Source organism: Plecotus auritus (genome assembly GCF_963455305.1).
Source record: "Plecotus auritus genome assembly, chromosome: 4".
Taxonomy (NCBI): Eukaryota; Metazoa; Chordata; class Mammalia; order Chiroptera; family Vespertilionidae; genus Plecotus; species Plecotus auritus.
The window spans coordinates 94,894,941-94,922,831 of NC_137775.1; the positions used below are offsets into that span (position 1 = coordinate 94,894,941).

The following is a 27,891-nucleotide window of genomic DNA, read 5'->3' on the forward strand; positions in this document are numbered from 1 at the left end:
TCAGTTGGACAAATATCCATGAGAGTTCTCTGATGCTTGATCCTATTTGATTCCTTCCCAATCAGCCCATCATAACTCATGACTAATCTCATCAAAATTGTATCATGATTCTTGTTATTTGGTTTAATGGAACAATTAGTTCACATCACATCAGTTGGTTCCAGACTTTCAGAATGGCAAATGTGAATATACATATATGGTTGTTTATACCACCAAATATAGATATTTGTAGACATGGTACATACACACACACACACACACACACACACACATACCAGTTGTGAAAAAGGGTCAGGTAGATAAAAGGTTCATATAAGTTAGGGAATATATATAATACTTAATTTTTCATTATTAGAAACACTAAATTATTAACTAATACACGAAATTACTTAAAATTAAGAAAAAAAGATACTTTACCAAGTCATCAAAAATATCTCTCTGATGCACATGTATAGTAATTAGAGTTTCAAATTTCACTCTTTCAAACTTGCTTAGGTCATGTGTTGTCTGGCTAATTAGAATATTTAGAATATCCAAAAATTTCTGGTTGGTTATTTGCATGATTTTCCTGTCATCTTTTGCACTATGTAAAGCCTCTTCTGAATCGTGTGTCCACAGCATCTGAATTCCCAGAAGCCCAACCTACAAATCCAACAGACAAATAAGCCAAATATCTAAAACACATCCTACAGTGACATTTGGTAGTCACTTATTCACATGAAGGCAAACAGGGTTTTACTCATTTTAAACTAAAAAAGGGACATGCATTTCTCCACTTCCAGAAATAGTTTTCCGTAGGTCTCTTTGCAACTGCCTACCTCCTTGCTTGACCTCCACTCCCTTTAATAACCATACCGTTAGCTACATCTACTTTTCTGTCTACATATTTATCTAAAGGAGAGAGAGACAGAAAGTGAGAAGGGTTCGAGAAGTTTGTCCTTTGTCTCCTGATGAAGCTAAGGAAACAGTGAGAGAATGTCACTTTACCTACAATTTCTGCCCCAGAAAAGGGAGTCAAAGTGATCAGATATCCCCCACCCTCACCTCCTCCATACAGCGGTGGTCCCCTTGGGAGCATTTATTCATCTGCAAAGAAACAGATACAAAATCATCTGGACCAAAAAGGAACCCACATTTGGCAGAGGATTGAAAGCAGTGTGCGTAGCATGTAGATGCTACTGGGCACTGCAGTAGGTAAACGGGAATAAAACCCTTTCTTAATCCCTGCCTGCTCCCCCTAGAGCAGGGGCCAATCCCGGGGTCTGCTGAAGACAAATGAAAGCACCTGGCTAAGGTGAGCGACAGGATATGGAGGAAACAGCCAGTGTCAGGAAGCTCCCAATAGCAAGTGGATTCTGACCCTGTTGGCCCCAGAATGGGGCATTAAGATAGGAAAAGCAAAGAGAAACAATACAAAAACAGCAGGGTAAGTGATTTACAGATCCTGAAACATAACTGCATAGGGATACATTCCAAACACGAATCTTTAAAATGACTATCCTGAGTCACCAACAAAAGTTTAAATTATGTTTTCTACTTAATTTAAGCAGGCAGAGAATATAACGATAAAAACTGGAGGATGTCTCATTAAAATAAAAAACAAAGTAAGAATGCTCATTCTTTGCAATATTATTTGATGCCTGTAATTAACATATTAAAAAATACTGAAAGGGAATGCACTAAATATTTACAGGCATCATTTCCAAGTGGTAGGAAGATGGAAAATTATTATTTTCACTTTCATAGTTTTCAAAAAGTTTCAAATGTTTGCAACAAGAATCCATTGCATTCATTCATTCATAGTCTTAGAAATGTGTTTTGGAAGAAAGCAAAGAAGAAATTTTTTAAATGTCAAATAAAACCTTAAATTAACATTGTAGTGAACAAATTTCAGTTTTTTGGAGAAGTTGCTCTAAAGAGTAAGGTATATAGTAAATGAGTCTATTTTGAAGGACTATATATTCACTAGAGGCCCGGTGCACGAATTTGTGCACCAGTGGTGTCCCTTGGCCTGGCCTGCAGGATTGGGCTGAAATTGGCTATCCAACATTCCTCGAGGGGTCCCAGATTGTTAGAGGGTGCAGGCCAGGCCGAGGGACCTCACTGGTGCAAGATCAGGACAAGGGAGGGACATGGGAGGTTGGCCAGCCAGGGAAGGACTGCAGGAGGACTCTCTTGCTCAGTCCTGATCAGCTGGATACCAGCAGCAAGCTAACCTACCAGTCAGAGTGTCTGCTCCCTGGTGGTCAGTGCACATCATAGCGAGTGGTTGAGAGGCCTTAGCATATCATTAGCATATTATGCTTTGATTGGTTGAATGGCTGACTGGTCGACCAGACACTTAGCATATTAGGTTTTTATTATATAGGATTACTCTTTAAAGCAATTTTTCCAAAGAACTGAAATTTACCCGCTACAATGTCAAGATTCTTATCTAAACTTGTTTAAAATCTTACCTTATATATGTATATATGCACACTAAAGAAAATCCTGCAAGCTAGCCAACTTCCCCGCTATCTTCTGCTCAACTTGACCACTGCTCTGACCTTGCTCTTCAACTGCTCCACCTGTAACGCTCCCTCCCCTGACTAAGCTAGATTGAGCCTCTCCTTCCAAATATACAGGTGATCCAGCTTTCCTGGGAGAGGAAAAGTATATTGATTTCGTCTAAGCAGCTATTTTCCCAGCTTATCAAATAAAGTATATTATAAAGATTTATCACAAAGTTAATAATACTAATAACATTTTTACAAATGTTAAAGCTTGCCAAGGATATTATACATTATTTAAAAATCACAATATTAGAGTATTCTCTGCAATAAAGGTTATTTCTCTATCTGTACTTGTGCCATTTGAATGGATAATTTCATAGCGCTTGGCTGTCTCCGTCATGTATGCGGTCATTCAGAATTTGGAGTGCAGGTTGGCAGGAGCAGGTAGAGAAGAAATATGGTTTGGGCAAAAACTGCCTATATTTTCCTTGGATATCTCTTGCCTTCGATCCCATACTGTCTCTGACCCAGATCACAGGTCATCACTGGTCCTTTATCCTGGCTGAAAATGTGATGAAACTATTGGAATTTTCTCTATCTGGTTTTAAGAGTACTTGGCACATTGCAAAGCCCTTCTCAGAGTCAGAGAACCCGTAAGAGACAGCACCTGCTCCAACCCCAGCCTCTTTCAAGATCTTCGCATTCAAAAGTTAGTTGCCTGAGAAGGCCTCCTTTAATGGACTGTGCCAATTCGTAATCACTTGAAGGGAAAATTAAAGGCAAGATGGATTTTATTTCAGGAAAAGACATGCTCATTCCCTCTCTCTATATATCCACATCCATATCTGTATCTGTATCTATACCTATGATTTTTATATATAAGGTAAAATTTTCTATAAATGGTTTTAGTCTCAGTGTATATTTTTACTGAGGGTAGAGCAGTGGAGGGGACGGACGGGCCTGGAATGGTGTGGTGGACAAGCGGGTGGTTGGGAGCAGGTGGGTAGGCCTCCCTAACTAGTTCACAGCTACACCAGGCCACTGCCTCCTGAGCATCCTTCCCCCTTATTTCCATTCCTTATAACCATTATTTAAACTGTGTGTATTCTCACCTGTGCTGGAAAGTGACTGAGGAAAGGTAAGAGTTGAAATCCTGAATCACTGATTTGATAAAACCCAGATCGAATTATATTATGTAATGAAGACATCTGCATTTTTAACAAGTCCAGAAGCCAAATCTCTACAGGACCTTTGGCCATAACAGGACTGTCCAACTAAAAAATAGATTATAAATATATTACAGATTGGTAATAATTTGGTGTTTTTACAATTGTCACAAGATAACCTGATAAATCATTGTTCCTTAACACAAAACAAATAGTTCCATATTTTACACAAAATATTTAAAACATGAGTAAAATCAACTAATACTATAGGTGGAAGGAACTATAAAGATCATCTGGTCTAAAACTTTCATTTTATACATGATGAAATGAGTCCCAAAGAAATTAGCTGAGTTATCCACACTAGTGTGTAACCCAGGGCTACAGAACTGGAGCCCAGGCCCACCCCTTTTTCATTAGAGAATTGCATTCTCCTAATAACAAAAGTGTAACCAAGTTAAATTACAATAATTTTTTCTCCTTCTCTTGATATGACGGCCAGGATCCGATCATAATCTTTTGCATGAAATGTCACTTCATTTATGTTGTCAGATACTGCAGGGAGGTGTGGCTGTAAGAAGCACAAGACAAAGCAAAAACATCATACATGAGCCTAAACACAAAAGCCGCTGAGATGTTTTTAAAAGCCTTAATATTTTTAATCTTTGTAAAATATCAAGAATTCACTCCATTGTTTCAAGAAGAAAAAGAGAAAGAAAAGAACCCTTGACTGACTTGAAGGCCCACGTTTCAAAGCCAGCCCTGCAGAACGTGTCCTCGAGTCCTTGAAGTAATGACTGTCTCTTTGCTCCAGAGGGACCGAACCACACAGTCCCTCCCCAGCTCAGACCTGCCTTCTCTCTTGGCTCCACCTCTGTCTTACGCTGCAGCTTTTGCTTCTCTCTTTTCTCATCCCCACAGTGTTCTGGAAACCAACAGGTATTATTAGAGGCTTCCCAGACTCCCAAACCAGAACTGCCCTGGGATGCCTCCCACTCCCGGTTCTCTGTATCTTCCTCCTGGAAGTATTGCCCTGGGAAATGGCTAAAAGCATTTGCAAAGCATTCTGGATGGAAAAAAAAAAAAGACAAATCGAAACCACCAGTTCTATTTGATCTAAGAATATTTAGACTAAAAATGCTCATAATAATGAGTTACATTTAGTGAGCACGTAATGTATGCCAGATACTTTTCATTGCATTATCTCACGTAATCCGTATGGCAAGCCTATGAGGTGGAGCCATTAATTTCCTGATTGTACAGACGAGAAAACTAAGGTGCAGGAAAATTAAGAAGCTGGCCAAGGTCGTCCAACTGGAGAGTGACCCTTGCCTTAGATAGATGCTCCAAATATACAGAAAAATGGACATTTTATAATCAGCATAATTTTTAATGCTCTCTTTCCTGTCTCCACTTTTAAACTGTTAACTTCATTTTTATTGCCCATTATGCATGCTGGGGGGGGAGGTGTGTTTAGGTGATAGATACTTAGGTTATACCTGTATGGTATGGGAATCACTGGCTTGTCCAAGAATTTCCAGGAGAACTGGATCGGATACAAAGAAGAATCTTGGAAATAATAATCGCTTCTTCTCCAAATACCTTTAAATAAAGTCATGTTACCAACTGATATGTTTCTGAGTTATTTCTTTTTAGCCAAGATATGATCACCAAACGTCGTCAATAAGATAACAACAAACACCTAGAGTCATTGCCATTTGCCTCTGAAATGTTTTCTTAGAACCAAAGCCCATGCTACACCATGGACGTCACTTGGGAAAACGAGTGAAAACAAGAAAGGGATCCAGAGCAAGCCTGCCCATCTACCCATCATCTTCTTTCTCCTCAAAAGTGCTCCTGAGACCTAAGAGTATTGTGAACCTTGAAGTATGACGTAACCCAACGTGAACGTATCTTATCCACAAACCAGCACATTTTGAGTGAAAGGGGGGACAATGAACCATTAAGCTAAGACAGCAGCATAAACTTAGATGAAGCAGGATATATGTCCACCCCATTTCACAGAGAGCCTGAGAATGAACTGCTTTATAAGAAAATTACCCATGAATTTGTCTGGTTAATTGTTCTCTTAGTGCACATCTCTACTCCATGCCTATTGGGCTGAATGGAAGCTCCCTCCCCTCCAAAAAAGACAGGTCCTCATCCTGTTCCTTGGAATCTGTGAATGTGACCTTATTTGGAAAAAGGATTTTTGCAGGTGTGCTGAAGTTAAGGCTATCAAGAAGAGATCATCCTGGATTATCCAGGTAAGCTCTAAATCCAAGAAGTGTCCTCATAAGAGAAATACAGGAAGAAAAACAAAGTGAATGCAGAGACAGAGATTGGAATTATGTAGCCAAAAGCCAGGGAACTCCTAGAGCCACCAGAAGCTGGGAAAACAAAGAAAGACTCTCCTTTAGGGCCTTCAAAATTGCTGACACCTGATTTCATCCAGAACTGTGAGAAAATAGGTTTCTGTTGTGGTGATTTGTTACCGAAACTCTACAAAACTAATACTATGCCTTCACTCACCCACCTCCAAGATGAAGGTGTCTTCTTTATAGAAAAGTTAAATTTATGTGAAATGTTAAATTACTATTACCCCTCCCACAATCACTACCAAAACAGAAATGCAGGGTGTCCCCCAAAAATGTATATACACTGCAACAGCAGATAGCTCAATTTTGAAAAGGAAATGTATTTTAATAAACACTGCCTTTATATTATTCAAAGTGTGTGTATACATTTTTTGGGGACACCCTATATATAACTTGTTTGGGATAAAACACCAGCACGTATAAAACAATAGGTCATTTAAAAATTAAACTTACCCTGTAAGTGACTTCTGACATACTTCCAGCTGTTCGTGTAAATGAGGTAACAGTTGCCCCATGGTTTCATCACCCACACAGCAACTGATCACATTGGGATTCTCATGAGCACGCTGCATTATCTTGACCCATGACTTGTCAATATTCTGGAAACGTTTTGCTTCCTAAAAACAAATCCACAGTCAGTAAAAATCAGCATTTGGAAACTTGAATAAAGCAAAGTATTCACTTTGGAATTTCCTCTAGTTCTTCAAACCAGCCTTTATTAGTCTCAGGCTACATAATTTAAAGGGGCAATTCTTTTTCATTTGAATTAATTCTGAACAACAAAAACCCAAAGTGATAAAACTGCTTATTGAAATACTGCTTCATCACAACAGAGTTGATTACTTGTTTCCTTCTTTTTAATACGTTTTTCAAAGTACCACGTGATTGTTTTGCAGAGCTATCAACTTCAAGCTCCAATCTAGTCTTTCAGCGCTCCTGGTGTTCTGGTTTGATAAGAAAACTGAAAAAGTGTGAAAATAATTTGATCTCAGGATCCTTGGAAGAATTACAGCTCAATAATGCCCCAGGAAAAAAGAAGGAAGAAAACAGTAAAAACCCAAAACAAAGCTTCATTTACATTTTTGGCAAATGAAATTTTTCTATTTACGATGGATGGATGGCAGTAAGCTTTGCATTCAATTGTGAGAATACCTCTAGAAATTGGCATAATCTTGCCTATTTTAAAACTTTTAAGTGCATTTTTTAGAATGCAACTTTCTGATAAAAAAAAAGAGAAAATTTGTGTTTTTAAAATGTGTTATGTAATGAATGAAATCTGTCATTTTCAAAACTCTTTTATCCTTGACTTTTAATCTGTATAGATCCTGTTTACAGATGTGGAAATTCAGAAAAAGCAGGCTTGATTTTATAAAAGGGAAGTTACCTTCACAGAATAGAGCTATTAGTGAGTTATTGGCATTTATTTAAAAGGTTCCAGTCGAGCTGTTTTAACTATTTTGTTACATGCTTCTAAGGCGAAATTTCCTTGCCCCCTGGTATATTTTAAACTACCATGAGTCAACTTACTGATAGTTAATTGCACTTACAGAATACAGATTAATTTTAATTCTACTCTCAGTGGGATAGGATATTAATTCTTGGAAGAGATGAACTGCTATAATTTAACAGTACCATACTTGAACGTACCTCACATCCTCAAACAACCTGGAGAGTTTTCACTGTTTGAAAATATGCGAATTTCTTCTTTCTACTCATGTAAATCAAAGGTCACTTTTAAAAAATAGTTTTGTAAAGGGCCAGATTGTAAAGAGTACAGGCTTTGCAAGCCATATAGTCTCTGTTATAAATACTCAACCCTGCTTTTGTAATGCTAAAGCCTGTAAACAGAACATAAACAAATGGACATGTCTGTGTGCCAATAAAGCTTTATTTAAAAAAAACAGGCAAGTGAGCCATAGTTTGCCAGCTCCAGGTGAATAACCAAGCCATGACTTTTACAGAGACACATAGACAACACACACCAAATTATTCTAGCAGAGTTACAAAATCCACATTTACCTGAGGCAGCTGTTTGGCAATATCTCCACCTACAAAGACAGCTTCAAGATAAACCCAAAGGTTCTGGACTACTAGCCACTCTTCAATTATGTCTGAGGAAGTGGACAATTTAAACACCCAGTTCTGTATATTTTTTTTAAATGGAGCATTATATCTAAAAAGAGTGGGAAAATATTACATTTCAATGATGATTGAGACAGTAGTATGGCCTAACAAAATAAATTATAGGGGAAACATTTTTTCGGAAATTGTTAGGCCTAATAGGGCAATACAATCCTTAATGGCCATTTGTAAGCTTCCCGCCACAGGAGAACAAAGACCAGGAAAAACTTGCTGGATCAGGAATCATAGCATATAAGGAGGTGAAACTGTCCTAAAGACGCCTGGTCGCACATCTGCATTCCATCTGCATTCCAAGCCCACCAGCTCAGGTCCCAGACCCACAGAGGACCCAGCACAGATGTAGCCACTCTCCACCATAAAAAAGTGCAAAGTGGTAAGCACCAAGCCCCTAATGGTATATTCCTTTCATGTGTGGCCAGCATGCTTTTCCTGGGCCATTGGATGAATATTTTAGCAGGCTTAGCCAAGGAGGGCAATGATGACAAATTAGAAAAATAAAAGGGAAAGAAAATAAAGTGAAGAAATCATCTCAGTGGGGAATCAAGATGTTCAAGAGACAAGTTGCTGCTCAGCCAGCCGGCATGGCTCAGTGGTTGAGCATCGACCTATGAACCAGGAGGTCACAGTTCAATTCCCGGTCAGGGCATATGTCTGGGCTGTGAGCTCTATCCCCAGTGTGGGGCGTGCAGGAGGCAGCTGATCAGTGATTCTCTCTCTCCCTCTCCCTTCCTCTCTGGAATCAATTGAGAGAGAGAAAGAGAGAGAGAGAGAGAGAGAGAGAGAGAGAGAGAGAGAGAGAGAGAGAGAGAGAAACTGCTAATTTGAGGGAGAATAATTATGGGGACCATCAGAAAAAATCGGAAGGGGAGATGGGTATCATGAAAGGGAGGTGGAGGCCATGATTATTAAGGAGGAAAGGTAGTTCATGGAGGGACAGACAAGAGTCAGCACTGTGGGTCAGAATATCATGTTATGCTGCAACTGCAAAACTGGGCTTTTTATAACCCCAATTACCAAAATAAAATTATAAAAATTAACCCCAAAGTATAAAATTACCTGTTGCTTAGTAAGGAACCTAAGACCATTAAACTGTCCTCCATCAAGGTGATAATTTCTGCTGACTCACTTCCTTTGAGCAGAAGCTCTCCCTTTCCCTTAAATGCTGCAAAACTCAGGTTCTGGTTGGTCCAATTGTCAATAACCTGAGCCAGCTTGGCTTCAATATCCTTCTCCTTAATGGCAGATATGCAAATGTCCTTCGGAGAGAAATCGAAGAATGTGTCACAACATTTTCCATTACAAATTAAGTGCACTGTAAAATCGCCAAATTTTTTAGCCTGGACCTAGAAGTCATTTAGTCATTTTATGGCCAAGAAACCCGAGGCTCAAGATCGTTGTGTTACAAGTTCAAAGTAGAACCTTCTGAGACTCTGACTACTAATCATTTTACTTTACCACATACATGAAATAATGAAACTTAAATCATCATTTTTCTTGATTATATTTTAACTGGATTTTTTTAGCCAAAATTGAGATAATCACAGCTGCTCTATCTCAGCAGCTTGCTATGAGGAAAAAGAGAATATATGTGAGAGTCTTGTGAACTCTTTAAAGTAACATATAAACATTGCTATATTCCTGCCTGTTCAGGCCCTAATATGAACATCTCATTTGCTTGAAAGTCTATTCTATTTTTATCTGATGGATTTTCCTGTTTTTCTGGGTATTTACTGAAAAACACCATGATGGACCTAGAGGGTATTCTGCTAAGTGAAATAAGTCAGACAGAGAAAGACAAATACCATATGGTTTCACTAGTATATGGAATCTAAAAACAAACAAAAAAGATCAAACAAAACAAAAATAGACTCATAGAAACAGAGACCAAAGGAATTGTTGCTGAAGGTGAAGGGATGGGGAGATGGGTGAAAAAGGTGAAAGGGAGTATAGTAAAAAATATTGTGATAAATTTGCATGATGGATGATTACTAGAATTAGTAGGGTGCTCATATTGTAATGTATAAAAATACTGAGTCACTATATTGTAGACCTGACACTAATGTAACTAATATAATACTGTACACTGACTATAAATAAATAAATGCAACAGAGTACACATTCTTCTCAAGTGCACATGAAACATTCTTCAGGACAAATCACAGAGAACAAGTTCTAATAAGTTTAAGAAGACTGGAATCATGTCAGGCATCTTTTCTGACTATAATATATGAAACTAGAAATTAATAGCAAAAAAAATGGGAAAAATCACAAATATGTGGAGATTAAACAACATGCTACTGAACAACCAATGGATCAAAGAAGAAATCAAAGGAAAAATCAAAATATACCATGAGTCAAATGAAAATGGAAATACAACATGCCGAAAGTTGTGGGATGCAGCAAAAGCAGTTATAAGAGGGAACTTCATAAGGACAATTGCTTACATTAAGAAACAAGACAGATCTCAAATTAACAAGGTAACTTTAAACTTCAAGGAAGTAGAAAAAGAAAAACAAACAAAGCCCGAAGTTAGAAGAAAGAAAATAACAAAGATCAGAGTGGAAATAAGTGAAATAGATACTAAAAAGACAATAGAAAAGATAACGGATACTAAGAGCTGGCATTTGAAAAGATAAACAAACTAGACAAACCTTTAGCCAGACTCACCAAGAAATAAAGGTAACTCGAATACATAAAATCAGACATGAAAGAGGAGACATTACAACTGATATAAGTGAATTTTGAAGCGTTATATATGAGACTACTATGAACAACTGCACCAACATAAATTGGACAGTCTAGAACAAATTAATAAGTTCCTAGAGAATCACCTACAAAGACTTATGTATGAGGAAAGACATCTGAACAGGCCAATTACTAGTAAAGAGATTGAATCCGTTATCAAAAACCTCCCAAGAAACAAAAGTCCAGGACCAGAGGGCTTCACTGGAGAATTCTACCAAACATTGAAAGAAGAATTAATACCGATCATCTCAAAGTCTTCCAAAAAAATAGAAGAGGAGTGAACACTTCCAAACTGATTTTATGAGTCCAGCATTACCCTGATAGAATACCACATAAGAAAATTACAGGCCAATATCCCTGATAAATGTAGATGCAAAATCTTCAACAAAATATTAGCACACCCAAATCAACAACACATGAAAAGGATCATACACCATCACCAAGTGGGATTTATTTCAAGGATACAAGAATGTTTCAATATCCACAACTCAATCAATAAATTAGAAACATCATATGATCATCTCAATAGATAGAGAAAAAGCATTTGAAAAATTTCAACATCTACTCATGATAATACTTCTCAATAAAGAGGGAATAGAAGGAAAGTACCTCAACATGTTAAAGGCCACATATATGACAAATCCACAACTAACATCATTCGCAGTGGTGAAAAGCTGAAAGCTTTTCTCTAAGATCAGGAACAAGACAAAGATAACACTTTTTTTCAACATAGTACTGGGAGTCTTAGCCAAATCGTTAGACAAGTAAGAAATAAAGGCATCCAAATTGGAAGGGAAGAAGTAAAATTATCTCTGTTTGCAGGTGACATGATCTTATATAGAGAAAACCCTAAAGATTCCACACAAAAAAACTGTTAGAACTAATCAAAGAATTCAGTCAAGTTTCACAATACAAAATTAATATACAAAAATTAGTTGCATTTCTATACACTATTAAAAAAGAAATTAAGAAAACAAACTATCAAAAAAACAAATTAAGAAAACAATTCTATTTACAATTGCATCAAAAACAATAAATTAATAGATATAAAAGACCTCTACAATGAAAATTATAAGATGTTGAAAGAAGAAATTGAAGAAATAAATAGACTATCCATGCTCATGGATTAGAAGGATTAATATAGTTAAAATGCCCACACTACCTACAGATTTCAATGCAATCCCTATCAAAATTCCAATGCCATTTTTTTACAGAAATAGAACAAACAATCCAAATATTTATACAAAACCACATAAAACCCTATATAGCCAAGGCAATCTTGAGGAGGAAAAACAAACCCAGAGGCATCATGTTTCATGATTTCAAACTATATTACAGAGCTAGAGAAATCAAAACAGTATGGTATAGGCATAAAAACAGAAACATAGATCAATAGAACAGAATAGAGCCAAAAAATAAAACCATGTGTATATGGTCTATTAATTTATGACAAAGGAGCCAGGAATATACAATAGGGAAAGGACAGTCACTTTAAAAAATGGTGTTAGGAATACAGAACAGACGCATACAAAAAAAGGAAACTGGACCACCATTTTACATCATACACAAAAATTAACTCAAAATGGATTAAAGACTTGAACTTAAGACCTGAAACCATAAAATTCCTAGAAGACAATATAGGTGGTAAGATCCTTGACAGCGGTCTTGGCAGTGATTTTTTTGGATCTGACTCTAAAAGCCAAGACAACAAAAGCTAAAATAAAGAAGTGGAACTACATCAAACTAAAAAGTTTCTTCACAGCAAAGAATACCATCAACAAAATGAAAAATCAACTTACTGAATGGGAGAAAATATTTATAAATCATAAATCTGATTTAAGGGCTGAATATACAAAATATATAAATAACGCATATACCTGAATAGCAAAATAAAACAGCAACAACAATCTGATTAGGAAAATGGGCAGAGGAGGATCTGAATAGACACTCCAAGAACACATACACATGTAAAGGTGCTCAACATCACAGGATATCAGGGAAACGCAAATCAAAACCACAATGAGATATCACCACATACCTGTTAGAATGCCTATCATCACAAATACAAGAAATTATAACTATTGTTGAGGATGTGGAGAAAAGGGAATCCTTGTGCACTGTTGGTGGAAATATAAATTTGTGCAGCTACAATGGAAACAGTATGGAGATTCTTCAAAAAGTTAAAAATAGAACTACCATTGATCCAGTAATTCCACTTCTGGGTATTTATCTGAAGGAAATGAAGACTCTAACTAAAAAATATATCTGCATTCCCATGTTCACTGCAGCGTTGTTTACAATAGCCAAAGCATAGAAACAACCTAAGTGTCCATCGGTGAATGAATGGATAAAAAAATGTATGGATATTATTCATCCATAAAAAGGAGAGAAATCCTGACATTTGTGACAACATAGATGGACCTTGAGGGCATTATGCTAAGTGAAATAAGTCAGACAGATCAAGGAACAAATTGGTGAGGGTGACAGGGGAGAGTGAAATGGATGAAGGTGATCAAAGGTACAAACTTACAGTTATAAAATCAGTAAGTCCTGGGGGTATAATGTACAGCATGTTGACTGACTATCTACATATATAAAAGCCTAAGCAACCATTACAACTGAACAACTGGAACAACTGGTTGACCAGTCGCTATGATGTGCACTGACCACCAGGGAGCAGACGCTCAATGCAGGAGCTGCTCCCTGGTGGTCAGTGCGCTCCCACAGGGGGAGTGCCGCTCAGCCAGAAGCTGGGCTCACGGCTGGAGAGCGCAGCTGCGGCGGCAGGAGCCTTTCCCAACTCCGTGGCAGCGCTACTGGCGCAGCGGGCCAGGATGAGCGCAAGCAGCCTGGTGCCGGCCTGGGCTCCTCCCTGGCTGCCGGCTGCTTAGTGCACTGCTATATCCCCCGAGGGGTCCCGAATTATGAGGGGCTGCAGGCCAAGCTGAGGGAACCCCCACCCCGTGCACGAATCTGTATACCAAGCCTCTAGTAGTTAATAGTACTTCATTATATATTTGAAAGTTGCTAAGAAGTAGATCTTAAAAGTTCTTATCACAAGAAAAAAAAATTGTATCTATGTGTGATGACCATTTTGCAATATATACATGAGTCATTATGTTGTACAACTAAAACTTATATAATATTAAATGTCAAATTATATTTCAATTTAAAATAAGATACCATGCAAACACTAAGCATAAAACAAAACAAAAAAATCTTAGAAAAGGAAATTGTAATATTTTAAATAGTTAATAGACATAGGGGAAAGTTAGAATTAGAAATCTGGAAAGTGTTCTGAGGAATTCACCAAGTACACGATACAGAAATAAACATATTTTTAAATGGAAGTGTAGTTAAGGCATAAGGGAGGACAGACTGAGGAGCTCCAAAACTAACATATTTCAAATAACCGTATTTTCTCCCTGAGTTACAGCATTATTTTGCAAAACCAAGAGATGTTCAAGATCATCCCAAATTTTGAGGGTGCATTATATGGGGTAATTAGTATACCCTTGAATAAAATGTGTATAATTTTCATAAAAGAAAAATGAGATATTCTTTAATGAACCATCTTATAATTTTATGTACCTCAATGTCATCCTTATTTTTAAGGAGTGGTGCTTCCATAATATTTCTAAGACAAAAAGAATCAGATTCCACATCAAATGGGGTTCCAGTTAACTCAGAGATTCGATCCCAGTGTCTCTGCTTCATTGCCTTATTGGTCATCATTTCTAGTAGAGGACACGACTCACTGAAATCATCAATTCTTTTTTTCAGATCCAAAAAAGCCTGCCAATCTTTAAGTCCTTTTGGAAGTTTACGACACCTTTCAGAAAAAAAGAAAAAATATTTCATCTACACATTTCTTTGAAGAAGGTGTTATGTATTTACAGCAATACAACAGAGGATAAACTCATTTGTGATTTACCTACAGGATCCTAAGAATATAAGCACTATAAAAATGTACGTTTAATTCAATTGAAACCCACCTGTTTTGAAATTCCTGCAGTTCTGCATTAATTTTTTCAATGTCAACATCTCCCCAAAGTATTTCATAATAACCACTAATATTTCCCATTACAGTGTCATATAGTCCATATAACTTCTGCAGCAAGTTGAGTTCCTTTCTGAAACCAAATAATTAAATCATTATATAATGTATATTTTTAAAAATAAATTCCATTATAAGCATAATTAATCCAATCAAGTATTTTATACATTGTGTGTATAAAATCTTATAGATACCAACAGGCATACAACCCTGTCATTTTTCAAACAAAGACTTTATTAAAGCTCCATACATTAGGTCAAGTTTACAGCTCTGAAATATTCAAAATCATACTATGACCTGACATTGACAAATGGTTTGATCATTATTACCACACCAATCATTGCAAACAATGTGACCAAAACTTGATAACAAGATCACAGCCATGGCTAAGGTTTTATTTGATTTTTTCTTTCATAAGCAAGCTGGATTTTTATGAGAATGTCTGCCTTTAAGTCTGACATTAACCATTACTTTCCTACCAGAAGCTTTCCCTCATGTGCCCAAATGGAGTTATATCCAAAGCAAGAATAAAAGGAGGAATTCCAGGTTCATGTAAAAGAAAAGTCTTTCTTGTATAAAACATCAAAAATTGACCACTCAGCCCTGACCGGTTTGGCTCAGTGGATAGAGCATCGGCCTGCGGACTGAAGGGTCCCAGGTTCGATTCCGATCAAGGGCATGTACCTTGGTTGCGGGCACATCCCCAGTAGGAGGTGTGCAGGAGGCAGCTGATCGATGTTTCTCTCCCATCGATGTTTCTAACTCTCTATCCCTCTTCCTTCCTCTCTGTAACAAATCAATAAAATACATTTAAAAAAAAAATTGACCACTCAACAGCGTTTTGGATTTTGCCAGGTATTCCTCAACCATTAGTATACAATAAGGGTCCAATGGGCCCAGTTTTAGTTTTTTAGTTCATTGCTTCATTAGCCCTACTTGTAAAAATTAATATTCAGAACTGTTATTATTTATTATAGACAATGCAGAGGCCAAAGCTAAAATGTGCTTATGTTCTTAATGGAGTAAAATTCATTTTATTTTCCAATTATCATATGGGTACACTGAACCCTTTTCTAAATCTAAGACACATTCCGGAATCCTAGTCACCTTGTTTTTCCATTTCTTGTTTCATTTTGCTAATTCATCATCCTAGGAATTATTTTAATTATTAATCACTGATTATTCCCAATTGTGCTAAAATGACTAAAATAGTAAGAAAAGAGGAGAATAATGAAATCTCCTCTAAGGATGATGCAATAGCAGAAAAAAGTCACCATTGCATCATCCTTCAGGTTGCTTACTGTGTACCTAAATAAAGTATTGCATCATTTTGCAAGAAAGTACAAAAAAAAAAAAATAAAGAACTCTGGAGATATCATTTTTGTAATCTTTTTATTTTTATTTCTTTAGTTTTCATTTAAAAGAGTTAAGAACTTAATTTTTTCATTTTCTACCTAAAACAGAAAAGAGAAAAAAAAATTGACAAAGGAAGATACTTCCGCAACATTAAACAGAAAAGAGACAAATAGTGAAAGAGACTGTGTAAATGAAATCTCAGACTGAGCCTTCAGATGATGATAATCTAGATAAGTTTCATTAAGCTCAATGATTTAGGAGTGAACAATATATTTCCGTAGAAGCAAGGGCTTCACATGCAATATTTTGCAACAAGAATGTAGACGATATCATTCTGCCAAAAAGGTGTGACAATGTTTTTTTCATTATTTATGATGTTTATGTAAGTTTAATTTGATACAAATGTTGAAGGCAGATTTGTATTCAAAGAAAATAGATTATACAGAAATTTTAAAAATTCACTGACGATCATTCAAACCTCAAAGTAATCATTTTTGAATGTATATTGCAAGAAGGATGATGATCTGAATTTTCAACAGTCTTGAGTTTTAAAAATGCAAATCTAAGAAAAATCGGAGGTGATGAAGAGCTAGAAGTGCTGGAGATGGATCTGCAATCTGGAATCAGTGTTTATGGGATGGGTATGCTCCAGGGCCATGCCTGACAGCTGCTGAGCAGCTGGCTGCAGGCAAAACTCAGTCTCCATTCCATGTGTATATATCTTAAAACCAGGACATTATGGGGGGAAAGTGAGTTTTCACTACTTAAGTTCTTGTTAAATTTTCTAATAAAATTGCTTTTCACCATCCCTTTATTTTTACTTCTGTAAATTATTCATAAATTACTTAAAAACATAAAAAAACAAAAAGGGTCCATTGGTCCAAATGGTAAATAAGAATGATTATTTTTCCTAGAATACTAAGGGTTAAAATAAAGCACTGAGCCCTGGCCAAGTAGCTCAGTTGGTTCCAGCGTCATCCTCATATGCCAAGGTGGAATAACAAATTGATGTTTCTCTCTCTCTCTCTCTCTCTCTCTCTCTCTCTCTCTCTCTCTCTCTCTCTCTTCGCTCCCCCCTTCCTCCCTCTTGCTCTCTCTCTCTCTCAAAAAAAAGTTAATAAATAAAAAGCATTTTACAAAATAAAACACTGAGTCTCAGATGGAGTATGGAAAAAAAATAACTAGCACCTTTGTAAAAATACAGATTTCCTAGGACCCAGCCCCAGAGATTCTGATAGAGTAAGTCAGGGTCAAGGGCCAGCAGACATATGCAATTCTAACACAATTGGTCACTGAGTTAAGCTTGGTGAATGAGTACTTTAGGAAAAGAACACAAACCATCTACCCTAAATGGCTGAAGCACAATTTACCTTCAGAGAATTTCAGGTCTGTTTTGCCATGACACTTCCATGCTGTGACTTTGAAAGAAGCCAACATAAAGTTCTTTCCTAAAGCCAAGATCCTGATAAGCTAATACCAAGACAAGGTCCTAATCAGTTCATCTTGCCCTTAAGGAACATTATATTTAAAAATTTATTAAAATGTACTTGTTTAAATCCTAGATCCAATGTTTATAATCACTTTAGTTCCTTGGCCTTCAATCTCCATGAATTCTATGTCTGCCCAATTAGGAAGAGCACTTAGCACAAATTCCATAAGAAGATTGAGAGTTGAGAATGGCTACTCCTTTAAATAAACAAAAGTTACCCAAAATTGCAGTGCTTCCACACAATCACTGACACTATAAAAAATAGTGGAAGAAAACAATAAAGCATAGGCTAAACTTGGTGATGAAGACCCAGAATTTTTGCAATGTATTTTCTCCTATTCTAGAACATTCCTTTTGTATATGGAGACTATGTATACAATAGGTCAGGAATAGCCAAGAATAAGGGGAGCACTTAGGAGTGTTCCATGGGCAGCCCTTTTCTACATAATAACAGATTTTTTAAAATATTTTTATTGATTTCAGAGAGGAAGGGAGAGGAAGAGAGAGAGATAGAAACATCAATGATGAAAGAGAATCATTGACCGGCTGCCTCCTGCACAACCCCCATGGTGATTGAGCCTGCAACCCCAGCATGTGCCCTTGACAGGAATAGAACCCAGGACCCTTCAGTCTGCAGGCTGACACTCTATCCACTGAGCCAAACCAGCTAGGGCCATAATAACAGATTTAATGATGACATGATTCTTTTAATGGCCAGTATTTGATTATTTGCTATTAACACTTACAAAATTTCTAAACTTACCTGACTTTGTGCAAAACCTCATAGTCAGTCACAGGCAATCCAAAAAGTTGTTCACCAGATGAATATGTAACAAACTTTCTCCACAGATCATCAAAATTGGCCTAGAAAAGCATTTTTTGAATTGTAGTAAAATATAATTAATTCAGACTCCATTAAAGTAAAATGTATGATAATTGGAATAAAAGCTACACTGAGGTTTATTTAATATGCTCTTTGAAATGACGATTTATGAAGCAAATGAATGCTGATACCAAGCTATGAAAGGAAAAGTTAAGCACTTAGGAAAATTAACTTTTAAGCATTCTAGAGGTCTCCATTTTATATAAAATTATTTCTTTAATAAATTAAGTGGCCCCCAGAAGACCTATATTTCAAGTTCCCATAAATATGTCTGAAACACAGTTTTTAAAACTGCATTTAAAAACATCTGTAATTCAGGCTTTATCACTAATTTAGACGGGTCAGATCTCCTTCAGGGTTCAAATGAGTGACGTTATCAGTATAATCCACTCAACTCTATTTTTTCTGTAAGCAAGAGAGTCTATAAAATGAATGATTCCATTTTAACACCATTTGTGATCATTCTAACATTTAAATTGGCAAAGTTAATGCATGTCTTTTGAACTGGATTTGAATCTCCTATAGTTAGAATTCTAAGTATTAACAGTGTTTAAAGCACAAAAGCCAGGAAAAATAGTCCACATAAAAAGGTATGTGTGCGCTACTTCAGTGGTATAACATACCGGTAAGGATCCTCAATCCCCAGCCCGGGAAGACACATGGCATCAGCCCTCACAATGCTCAGTGACACAGTTCTGACAGACAGGTTAGCCTATCTTACAGGAGCCCAAACAGGGAGGTATGAAGACAATGGAGGAACTCCAATAAACTCTTGGTTCCTAGAGGGCAAAGGCCATGTTGTTGTTTTGTTTTTGTTTTTGTTTTTATTGATTTCAGAGAGGAAGGGAGAGGGAGAGAGAGATAGAAACTTCAATGATGAGAGAGAATCATTGATCGGCTGCCTCCTGCATGCCCCCCACTGGGGATCAAGCCCGCAACCCATGCATGTGCCCTTGGCCAGAATCGAACCTGGGAACCTTCAGTCTGCAGGCTGATGCTCTATCCACTGAGTCAAACAGGCTAGGTCAAGGCCATGGTTTGTACTCTTTATATTCCTTGGTGATTAGTATAGTGCAGTGGTCGGCAAACTCATTAGTCAACAGAGCCAAATATCAACAGTACAACGATTGAAATTTCTTTTGAGAGCCAAATTTTTTAAACTTAAACTTCTCCTAACGCCACTTCTTCAAAATAGACTCGCCCAGGCCGTGGTATTTTGTGGAAGAGCCACATTCAAAGGGCCAAAGAGCCGCATGTGGCTCGCGAGCCGCAGTTTGCCAACCACGGGTATAGTGGGACCATGTGACTCTCAGAAAAGGAGAGATGAAAACTTCAAAGTTAGCATACATTAAATGATGTCTAAAATCTTGTTCATGTGGTGAAGACTACTGATGGATGCCAATCACTCACCCCTTTTCCATTCAGGTCCCAAATAATTTAAAAAGATCCCCAGGACCAGACAACTGGGAAACAAAATGCCAGCTTTGTCAACAGGCCAGCCAAGTGCCCAGTAACTCCCAAAATCAGAGTAAATAACGCTGCATCAGAGAACGCTGGCACCTGAGGCCCAATGTGAGGGTCCAGCTTCTTCCCCAGACCGAGATTTGGCAACTGCTTCTTTGGGAGGACAGAGGGCAGCACCTGCTTTGGGGTAAATTGGGCCTGTAGCTCTGACCCCAAGTCACATGTCCAGCCAGACGAATGGCAAACAGCCTGCTGGGCTCACACCCCCAAACAGAATAAGCAGAAGATACTAAAAGGCAAGAGAGGGGCCCTTGCATTGTCTTTCCAATAAAGTGACCACACCCCTAGTCCAAGGGTGACACATTCAAGTCCTAGCTGCCGACCCATAAATTGGTAAATCTTAAGGTAAAGACAAAGTCTATCTTCAAAATATACCCAGGCTCCACAACTCCTCATCAACTCCAGTACCGCCCGCCTGGCCCACGTCACTAACACCTCGCACCAGGTTTACTGCAATGGCCTCCTAATCAGTCTCCCTGCTTCTCCCCGTGACCGCCAACAATCTGTTCTCAACACGGCAGCCAGGGTGAGCCACTGTAAACATAAATAAGATCATGTCACTCTTCTCACTCAGAACGAACCCAGGGCCCTTCCTGGGCTGGCCAGCTTCTCCAGCCTGCCCCCTCCTTCCCTCTCGGCCCTATTGCTATTACTCTCCCCTGGCTCTTTCTGCTCCAGCCACACTGGCCCCTTGCTGCTTCTCACGTAAGCTCTTACTCAGGGCCTTGGCGCTTGTTCTTCCCAGGCCTCAGAAGTGGCTCGTCCAGATACCTGCCTGGCTCGTGCCCTCATCCTGTAGGTCTCTATTCAACTACCACCTGCTCAAGGAAGCCCTCTCTGGCGACTCTGTTTTAAATTTCACCTCCACGTTCACACAGCCCATCACTCTATGGCCCTTCCCTGCCTCCCCCGACACCCTTGGCACTTATCATCATCCAACATTACTATCTCTTCATTATTCATTTTGCTTTTGTGGCTGAGGGGTTTCGCTTGGCTCAGCTGGCAGTGACCAGGTGAGCAGGTTAGTTTTAGTCCTGGCTACTCCAGAGAGACAGGCCTTTCCCTGGCACTTTGGGTCCAAACCCGAGGACTTCAGTTAGCAAAGGACCAGAGCCTCCTCCAGGGTCCAGAAGAAAGTGCTGGCAAGGGTGATGGGAGGAGCTGGTGTTAGCTCTCCATATTTCTGGGGAGAGGAGAATCCTGACAATAACAGGGAACTAGACTATTTGTCTGAGGACGTCACATGTAAGTGGAAGGCATGTGCCTGCTGCAACTCATGAAAACCCTCTCCAACACATGCGACCTCCTTTATAAAAACCCACGAGCGTTACTGGGCTAGACCGTCCCTGGAACCAGGCGGCAGAGACCCTGGGCTCTGGCAGAGGATTGCATCTGCTTCGCACGTTTGTTCCACGAGGAACAAGCCACACTTCCAGGTTGCTGCAATGATCCTGAAGAAACACTCTTCTCGTCATAGTATAGATGTTCTATTTTAAAACACTCACATCAAGGGAGATACTTGGAAGTTAGACGCCAGAGGAGAAACTCCAGCTGGTTATGATGGGGAAAGCCTGAACCACCCCTCCCACTTTCAGAAGAATCTGCAACTTGAGAGACTCATCTACCTTGACCGAACCTTTTTGGTGAAAGGCTGCATGGAATCAGCCAAACCAGCTATGGAACATAAAATAAGACGGCAAGAACAGGTTGCTGATTCCACTCCTCCATTCACGTGCTTGGGTGAAACCCAGTTATCAAGTGACATAAAGGAATGTCTGGCATGGGGAAAGGGGTGTGTAGAAATGGCCGCCCAGCGTGTGGTGGAGCTACAGAACGCCTTCCGGTGGCTAGACTGCTGCTCAGCGTGGGGACCACTCATCAAGAGGAAAGCGCTAGCTTCTGGGCAGCAGCTCTGCACCTCCCAGAGGGACAACCACGAGCTGCCCGAGTATAAACGCAGGCAGAACGGGGGCCGGGAAAGAAAGGAGAAGTGAGGTCTGGAGGAGGTCCAGGACACAGAGATGGTTTTTATTGTTACTGTACTTTAAGAAGAAGAAGAGACAAACAGTTTTAAATGCTGACTAAGAAGTTTTAATAAAGAGGAAGAGGCTGGAAGTAAAGAAAAAAAAGGGTCGACCTCAGAAGACGCCATGGAGAGAGCCCGCAGGGAGAGGAAGGGGCTCCTCTCTCTGAAATTGACATCTCAGATCCTAAATTTCCTCTGTAAATTTATAGACAAGGTCATCTGTCCAAAAAAAAAAAAAAATCCAAAAACTCTTCCAAACCTGATCTTTTCCCCTAACCCAGGCTCTGAGCCTGTCAAGTCAGCCTGTTGACTAACTCATGATCCATCCAGTTTTCTTTATTCCAAGTGCCACTTCTTGGTCTCAGTCTTCACAGTTTCTTGTTTGTATTACTGAAACTGCCATGAACCAGGCCATCCTCCCTCCAGACCACTCTGCACACTGGTGCCAGAGAGATCTTTTAAAAACACAACTGCTGTACCAGCCCCATCTGACTATATCGCTCCCTGCTCAGAGCCCTGCAGCCCTCGGGATAGGCTAGAGCTCCTCAGTGTAGCCTGCAAGGCCCTCCCGTTAGCGATCGCGGCCCACTCTGCTGCCCCTCCCTCATTACTACCTTCTTTGCCCACTGCACCCCACGTTACATGTTACACTCCTTACATCTGCCTAAAGCTCCCTGCTTATCTCCTCATTTGGGGGCCACAAATTCTGCCTAACTTATTTTTCGTCCTTCTCCTGGCTAAGTCTAATTAGGTCCTTCAAGATGCAGCTTGGATGCCTCCTCTTCCAGGGAGCCCACCCTGTCTGCCTGACCAGCCCCCATCGGGGTGGGAAGCTCCTACATCTGTTTGCATACCACAGGTCCTCATAACCAGACCACAGTGCTCACCACACGGTGCTGTGATTGTTTCTCTAGCTCTCTGTCTCCCTATCAGGTTTTAGCAGCTTAGAGGTAAAAGAACCATTTCTTAACCATCTTTCTATCTATCAAGTCACACAGTAGACATCTGATGAATAATATTTGATATCTAAGAATGCAGGTGGAAGAGGGGACATAAGGAGAACCTGGACATTTCGAACAGCCACTGCAGAAAGCAGGAGCGAGAACAGAACAAACCACAGAATTCCTGATGCTCTCGAGGAGCTGGCTTACGTAGGAATCCACAAATCTGCACAGCATCTATCAAACAAGTGTGTGACTTTTCTCTAGATGTGCACAGCAATCTGAGTGCAGAAAAAGACGGTGAATGGATGGTTTGACCCAAGGAGTACTGGATGGTCCCAAGCAGGATAAAGGAGCAGGGAAGTTGAAAGTGATGGATACAGAAGGAAGAAAATTAATGGATACAGAGGGAGGACAAACCATTAATATTTAAAATCTTATTTGATACACTAGAGGCCCAGTGCATGAAAATTCGTGCACTGGGGCGGGGAGGGGGGAGGTTCCTCAGCCCGACCTGCACCTTCTTGCAGTCAGGAACCCCTCGGGGAATGTCCACCAGCCAGCTTGCTCCCTGGGGGATCGGGCCTAAGCTGGCAGTCAGACATCCCTCTGGCAGCCCGGAAGCCCTCATGGATAGCGGGCCTAAGCTGCAGTCAGACATCCTTAGCGCTGTTGAGGAGGCGGGAGAGGCTCCCGCCACTGCCGCTGCACTGGCAGCCATCAGCCCAGCCTGTGGCTGAGCAGAGCTCCCCCTGTGGGAGCGCACTGACCACAAGGGGGCAGCTCCTGGTGGTCAGTGCGCATCATAGTGACCAGTCGTTCCTGGTGGTTCCACCATTAGGGTCAATTTGCATATTACCCTTTTATTATATAGGACTTTATTACTCTATAATTTTTATCAATTTACATACAAATGAAATGCTTGGAACTAGAATAAGGTATAAATTCAAAATTAAAGTCTTATTCTCTAAAAATACATATAGATATTCTGTGGGACACAAGAAAAGGAATCAATTGTATTATTTAGCAGATTAGAATACAATTAAAATCTGTATCTACTTTAAACATTAACATTTCCATTTTAGGTAAAGCACATAAATTTTTTCCTAAAAGCATTTTTAAAAATCACTACTCATTGCCAAAGTATAACAAAAAAATGTAGTTTTACGTATTACCAAAAAACATAGTTTTACCTGAAATATCTGTAGCCTGTTGCTAGCTTCTTGGGGTGGTATATTTGGAACCATGGGTCCTTCCTATAATGAATAATATAATCTCCATTTTAATTCCTAATCATATATACTTATTAATTTACTGGATTTATCTATTATTGTCCTTTAAGTAAATAAACAGTATTTTAAATTTAAATGGTCTAATTTTGTCCTATACATGAAGTTTTCATTTACTTTTTGTAACAGTTTTGAGATATGTACAATTCAATATTTTTTACTTAATGGAGTTGTGTAACCATAAACACAATTAACTTTGGAACATTGCATCACTCCAACTTTCATTCATTTTTAAATTGTGACAATCTTAATACTTCCCATTTGGTTTGACTTGTTACAATAAACAGATGCTATTTAAAAAAAATTTTTTTTAGCCGAAACCGGTTTGGCTCAGTGGATAGAGCGCCGGCCTGCGGACTCAAGGGTCCCGGGTTCGATTCCGGTCAAGGGCATGTACCTTGGTTGCGGGCACATCCCCAGTGGGAGGTGTGCAGGAGGCAGCTGATCGCTGTTTCTCTCTCATCGATGTTTCTAGCTCTCTATCCCTCTCCCTTCCTCTCTGTAAAATATCAATAAAATATTTTTTTTAAATATTTTTAATTGTAGACTTACAGGAGAGTTGCAAAGAGAACTCTTATATACCCTTTACTCAGCTTCCCATAATGTTAACATGGCACATTTATTAAAACTGAAAATTAATATTGGTACAAGACTATTAAGTAGACTTTATTCAGTTTTCCCACTAAAGTCTGTGTTCTGTTCCAGGACCTCATGCAGGATCCCATATCACATTTAGTCACAGTGTCTCTGTGGTCTCCTCTTTTTAAAAAGGTGACAAAATTTAATCCTGTATGACGTTTGTACCACCACAGCTGTTCCATTTCACTTATAAGTGATGCTGCTGCACCTGTGCATCAGAGTACCCGTTACAGAATTCTGGGAGCAGCCTCCTTTCCATAGCTCTTCAGCTCCACGTGGAAATAGACAGGCACACAGGTTGGACACTTGGAAGAAGCAGTAGGCAGTCTCTGTTGGCATGAGCCAGAAAACAGTTGCAAAAAGGACCCCAGATAATCTGTACTATCATGAATGTTATGGGTGGGCAAAATAGCAGACCAGATTCCCAGTATAACAGAATGACTGGGCGGTCAAATGTTGACTAATACAACTAAAGAGATAAGTTCGGTATATGTATGTACAAAAGAAAGTGTATATAAGTAGCACTATTAAATCTGTTATGAATCCAGATCTGTTGTGATCACTGAAAGGGAAGAATATATCCAACTTCCGAGTTTAACATCTGGAGATTGACTACTGTCAGTCATTATTGCAGGTTGAACAGCTTGTGGGACTGACCAAATATGACATTTATTATTTATTTTCAGTGACATTCTAAGTTTTCTAAGAGTTAGTGGTGGGGGAGGAGGGTAATACCCTGGTATTAGGGCATTTACAGTTTCTTAGAGCCTTTCAACAACTGTATTACATTTTCCACTATGAGATTCTGGCCTGAGAATAGGCAAAACCAGACCCTTTGTTCCTTCCAGGATGTTTAAATTCAGGTAAATCTTTTTCTAACTCTATAAAACATGCTTCCCTTTTTGATCGGTGTGAATATGCAAATATAGCCTCTTACATGCAATGTACAAATCACAGTGTATTTCTTGGGGTCTATAACTTCCATTTATATAAACATACCAGCAAATAACACAGAGCATGCAAATACTGAAATTACCATCTCATATGATTCTGCAAAGTTCAGTACATCCTCACGAAAAACTTCCACAGACTCAAGTAGATTACTTTTAAACTTTGGCTGCACTTGAACTAGTTCATCTTGTACAGAAACCTAGAACAAAAAAGAGTATTCCATGTGAGAGTGAAAGTAATGTATTAACTGAAACTACAATTCTATTCCAGCAAGTTTCTTGCCCCACAGGTATCACATAAGAACAAAGACATCTCTGCAATGTTTTTGTAAAGTAAAAAAACAAAACAAAACAAAAAAACCCACAGAAATAAACAACCCAAATGCACTAACTGGAGAATCAAATCATCCTAGTTCATGACCCAAGACATCTTCTCTAACTGAGGTTAGGAAAGTTAGTTTCTGGCTGATCTATCTCAGGCCATCACTATAGCCCAGGAAACAGTTACTTCTATGGGCCCAGTCTGGGTCACATGCTGTCTCTGGGGCCAGCTCAAAGTCACGAATTAGCGACCTCTAGTAGGTTCACATGGTTGTAGTGGTTGGAGCTGTTCCCTAAAAGAAAGTGATATTACTCTGGGTATAAAAAAATATATAGCAAATGTCTTCCATGATAGTCTTCAAAGCTTCTGCTTAAACCTTCTATCAGAATACCACTTAATTTATGCTTATTATCTGCCAGGCTCTTTATGTGTTATCATATTTAATCCTCAAAACAACCCTGTGTGGTAAATATTAATATTATACCTATTTCACAGGTGAGAAAACTGAGGCACAGAGAGGCTAAGTAACTTCTTTAAGGTCCCAGCACCAGTACGAAGCAAGGTCAAGATTCAAAACCTGGCAGTGGGGTTCCAAGGCCCCTGCCCTTAACTGCTCTCAACAATAGCCTCTGTCTTGGTTGGTACATATACTACTTTAAGCTTAATGATGACTATAGTATGGAATTGTCTACCTCTACTAAAGGGTAGGTCAGTGGGTTTATTTTTATTTTTTCAATTATTTTGTTAATCCTCACCCAAGGATATTTTTCCAATGATTATTTTAGAGAGTGTGGAACGGAAGGCGGGCTGTGTGTGTGTGTGTGTGTGGAGAGAGAGAGAGAGAGAGAGAGAGAAACATCGATGTGAGAGAGACTCACCGATTGGTTGTCTCCTGCATGCACCCCAAATGGGGCTGGGGATCAAACCTGCAACCGAAGTACATGTCCTTGATGGGGAACCGAACCCTCAACCCTTCAGTGTGAGGGCTAATGCTCTAGCTGCTGAGAAAACTGGCCAGAGAGTGGGTCAGTGGGCTTAACGCTAACTGTTAAAGAGATAGGAGAATAACTCACATGAATTATTTCCATTGAACAAGAGAAAGCTGGACTTCACTAAATCTCAATGGAGTGTTTCCCACTTCCTTCCTAACTCTCCTGACTAACCAGCAAACATTTTTCAAAACAAGCATATTAGTCAATATTTAATATGAACTTAAATAGACATGAGCATAAAAATATTTTATATACATTACCTCAAGTGAGCCTCATAACTGCATATAAAAATTTCCTAAAATATTCCTAAATGACCACATAAAGAAATTTAGAAACAAAGATTATTAACTTGCATATGATCACCCAATTGGCTGACAGCAGAGATGGAATCCCAAGTCATGACCTCAGTTTCAGCTCTATGCACTATGCCTTGCTTCAACCTCAGTGACAAATCTTTCCATACACAAGAAATTTTAAGCCATTGTTAAGTTAATTAATATTTA

The 27,891-nt window shown here is 38.9% G+C and overlaps 1 protein-coding gene across 1 annotated transcript in view; it reads right to left on the reverse strand.

Annotated features, from left to right (window-relative positions):
* Positions 1-27,891, reverse strand: part of DNAH8 (dynein axonemal heavy chain 8) — a gene marked incomplete at its 3' end in the record, with an annotated part of 280,160 nt that overhangs the window by 162,874 nt on the left and 89,395 nt on the right. Inside the window, exons 27-38 of the mRNA XM_080664997.1 lie at positions 26,161-26,274; positions 24,390-24,452; positions 18,586-18,686; positions 14,916-15,053; positions 14,512-14,752; positions 9,232-9,431; positions 8,053-8,206; positions 6,487-6,650; positions 5,155-5,257; positions 4,122-4,226; positions 3,605-3,766; positions 418-642 (exon numbers count right to left, since the gene is read on the reverse strand). Of these exons, the coding sequence (XP_080521123.1) occupies positions 418-642; positions 3,605-3,766; positions 4,122-4,226; positions 5,155-5,257; positions 6,487-6,650; positions 8,053-8,206; positions 9,232-9,431; positions 14,512-14,752; positions 14,916-15,053; positions 18,586-18,686; positions 24,390-24,452; positions 26,161-26,274 (1,770 nt within the window). The remainder of the gene's footprint in view (positions 1-417; positions 643-3,604; positions 3,767-4,121; positions 4,227-5,154; positions 5,258-6,486; positions 6,651-8,052; positions 8,207-9,231; positions 9,432-14,511; positions 14,753-14,915; positions 15,054-18,585; positions 18,687-24,389; positions 24,453-26,160; positions 26,275-27,891) is intronic.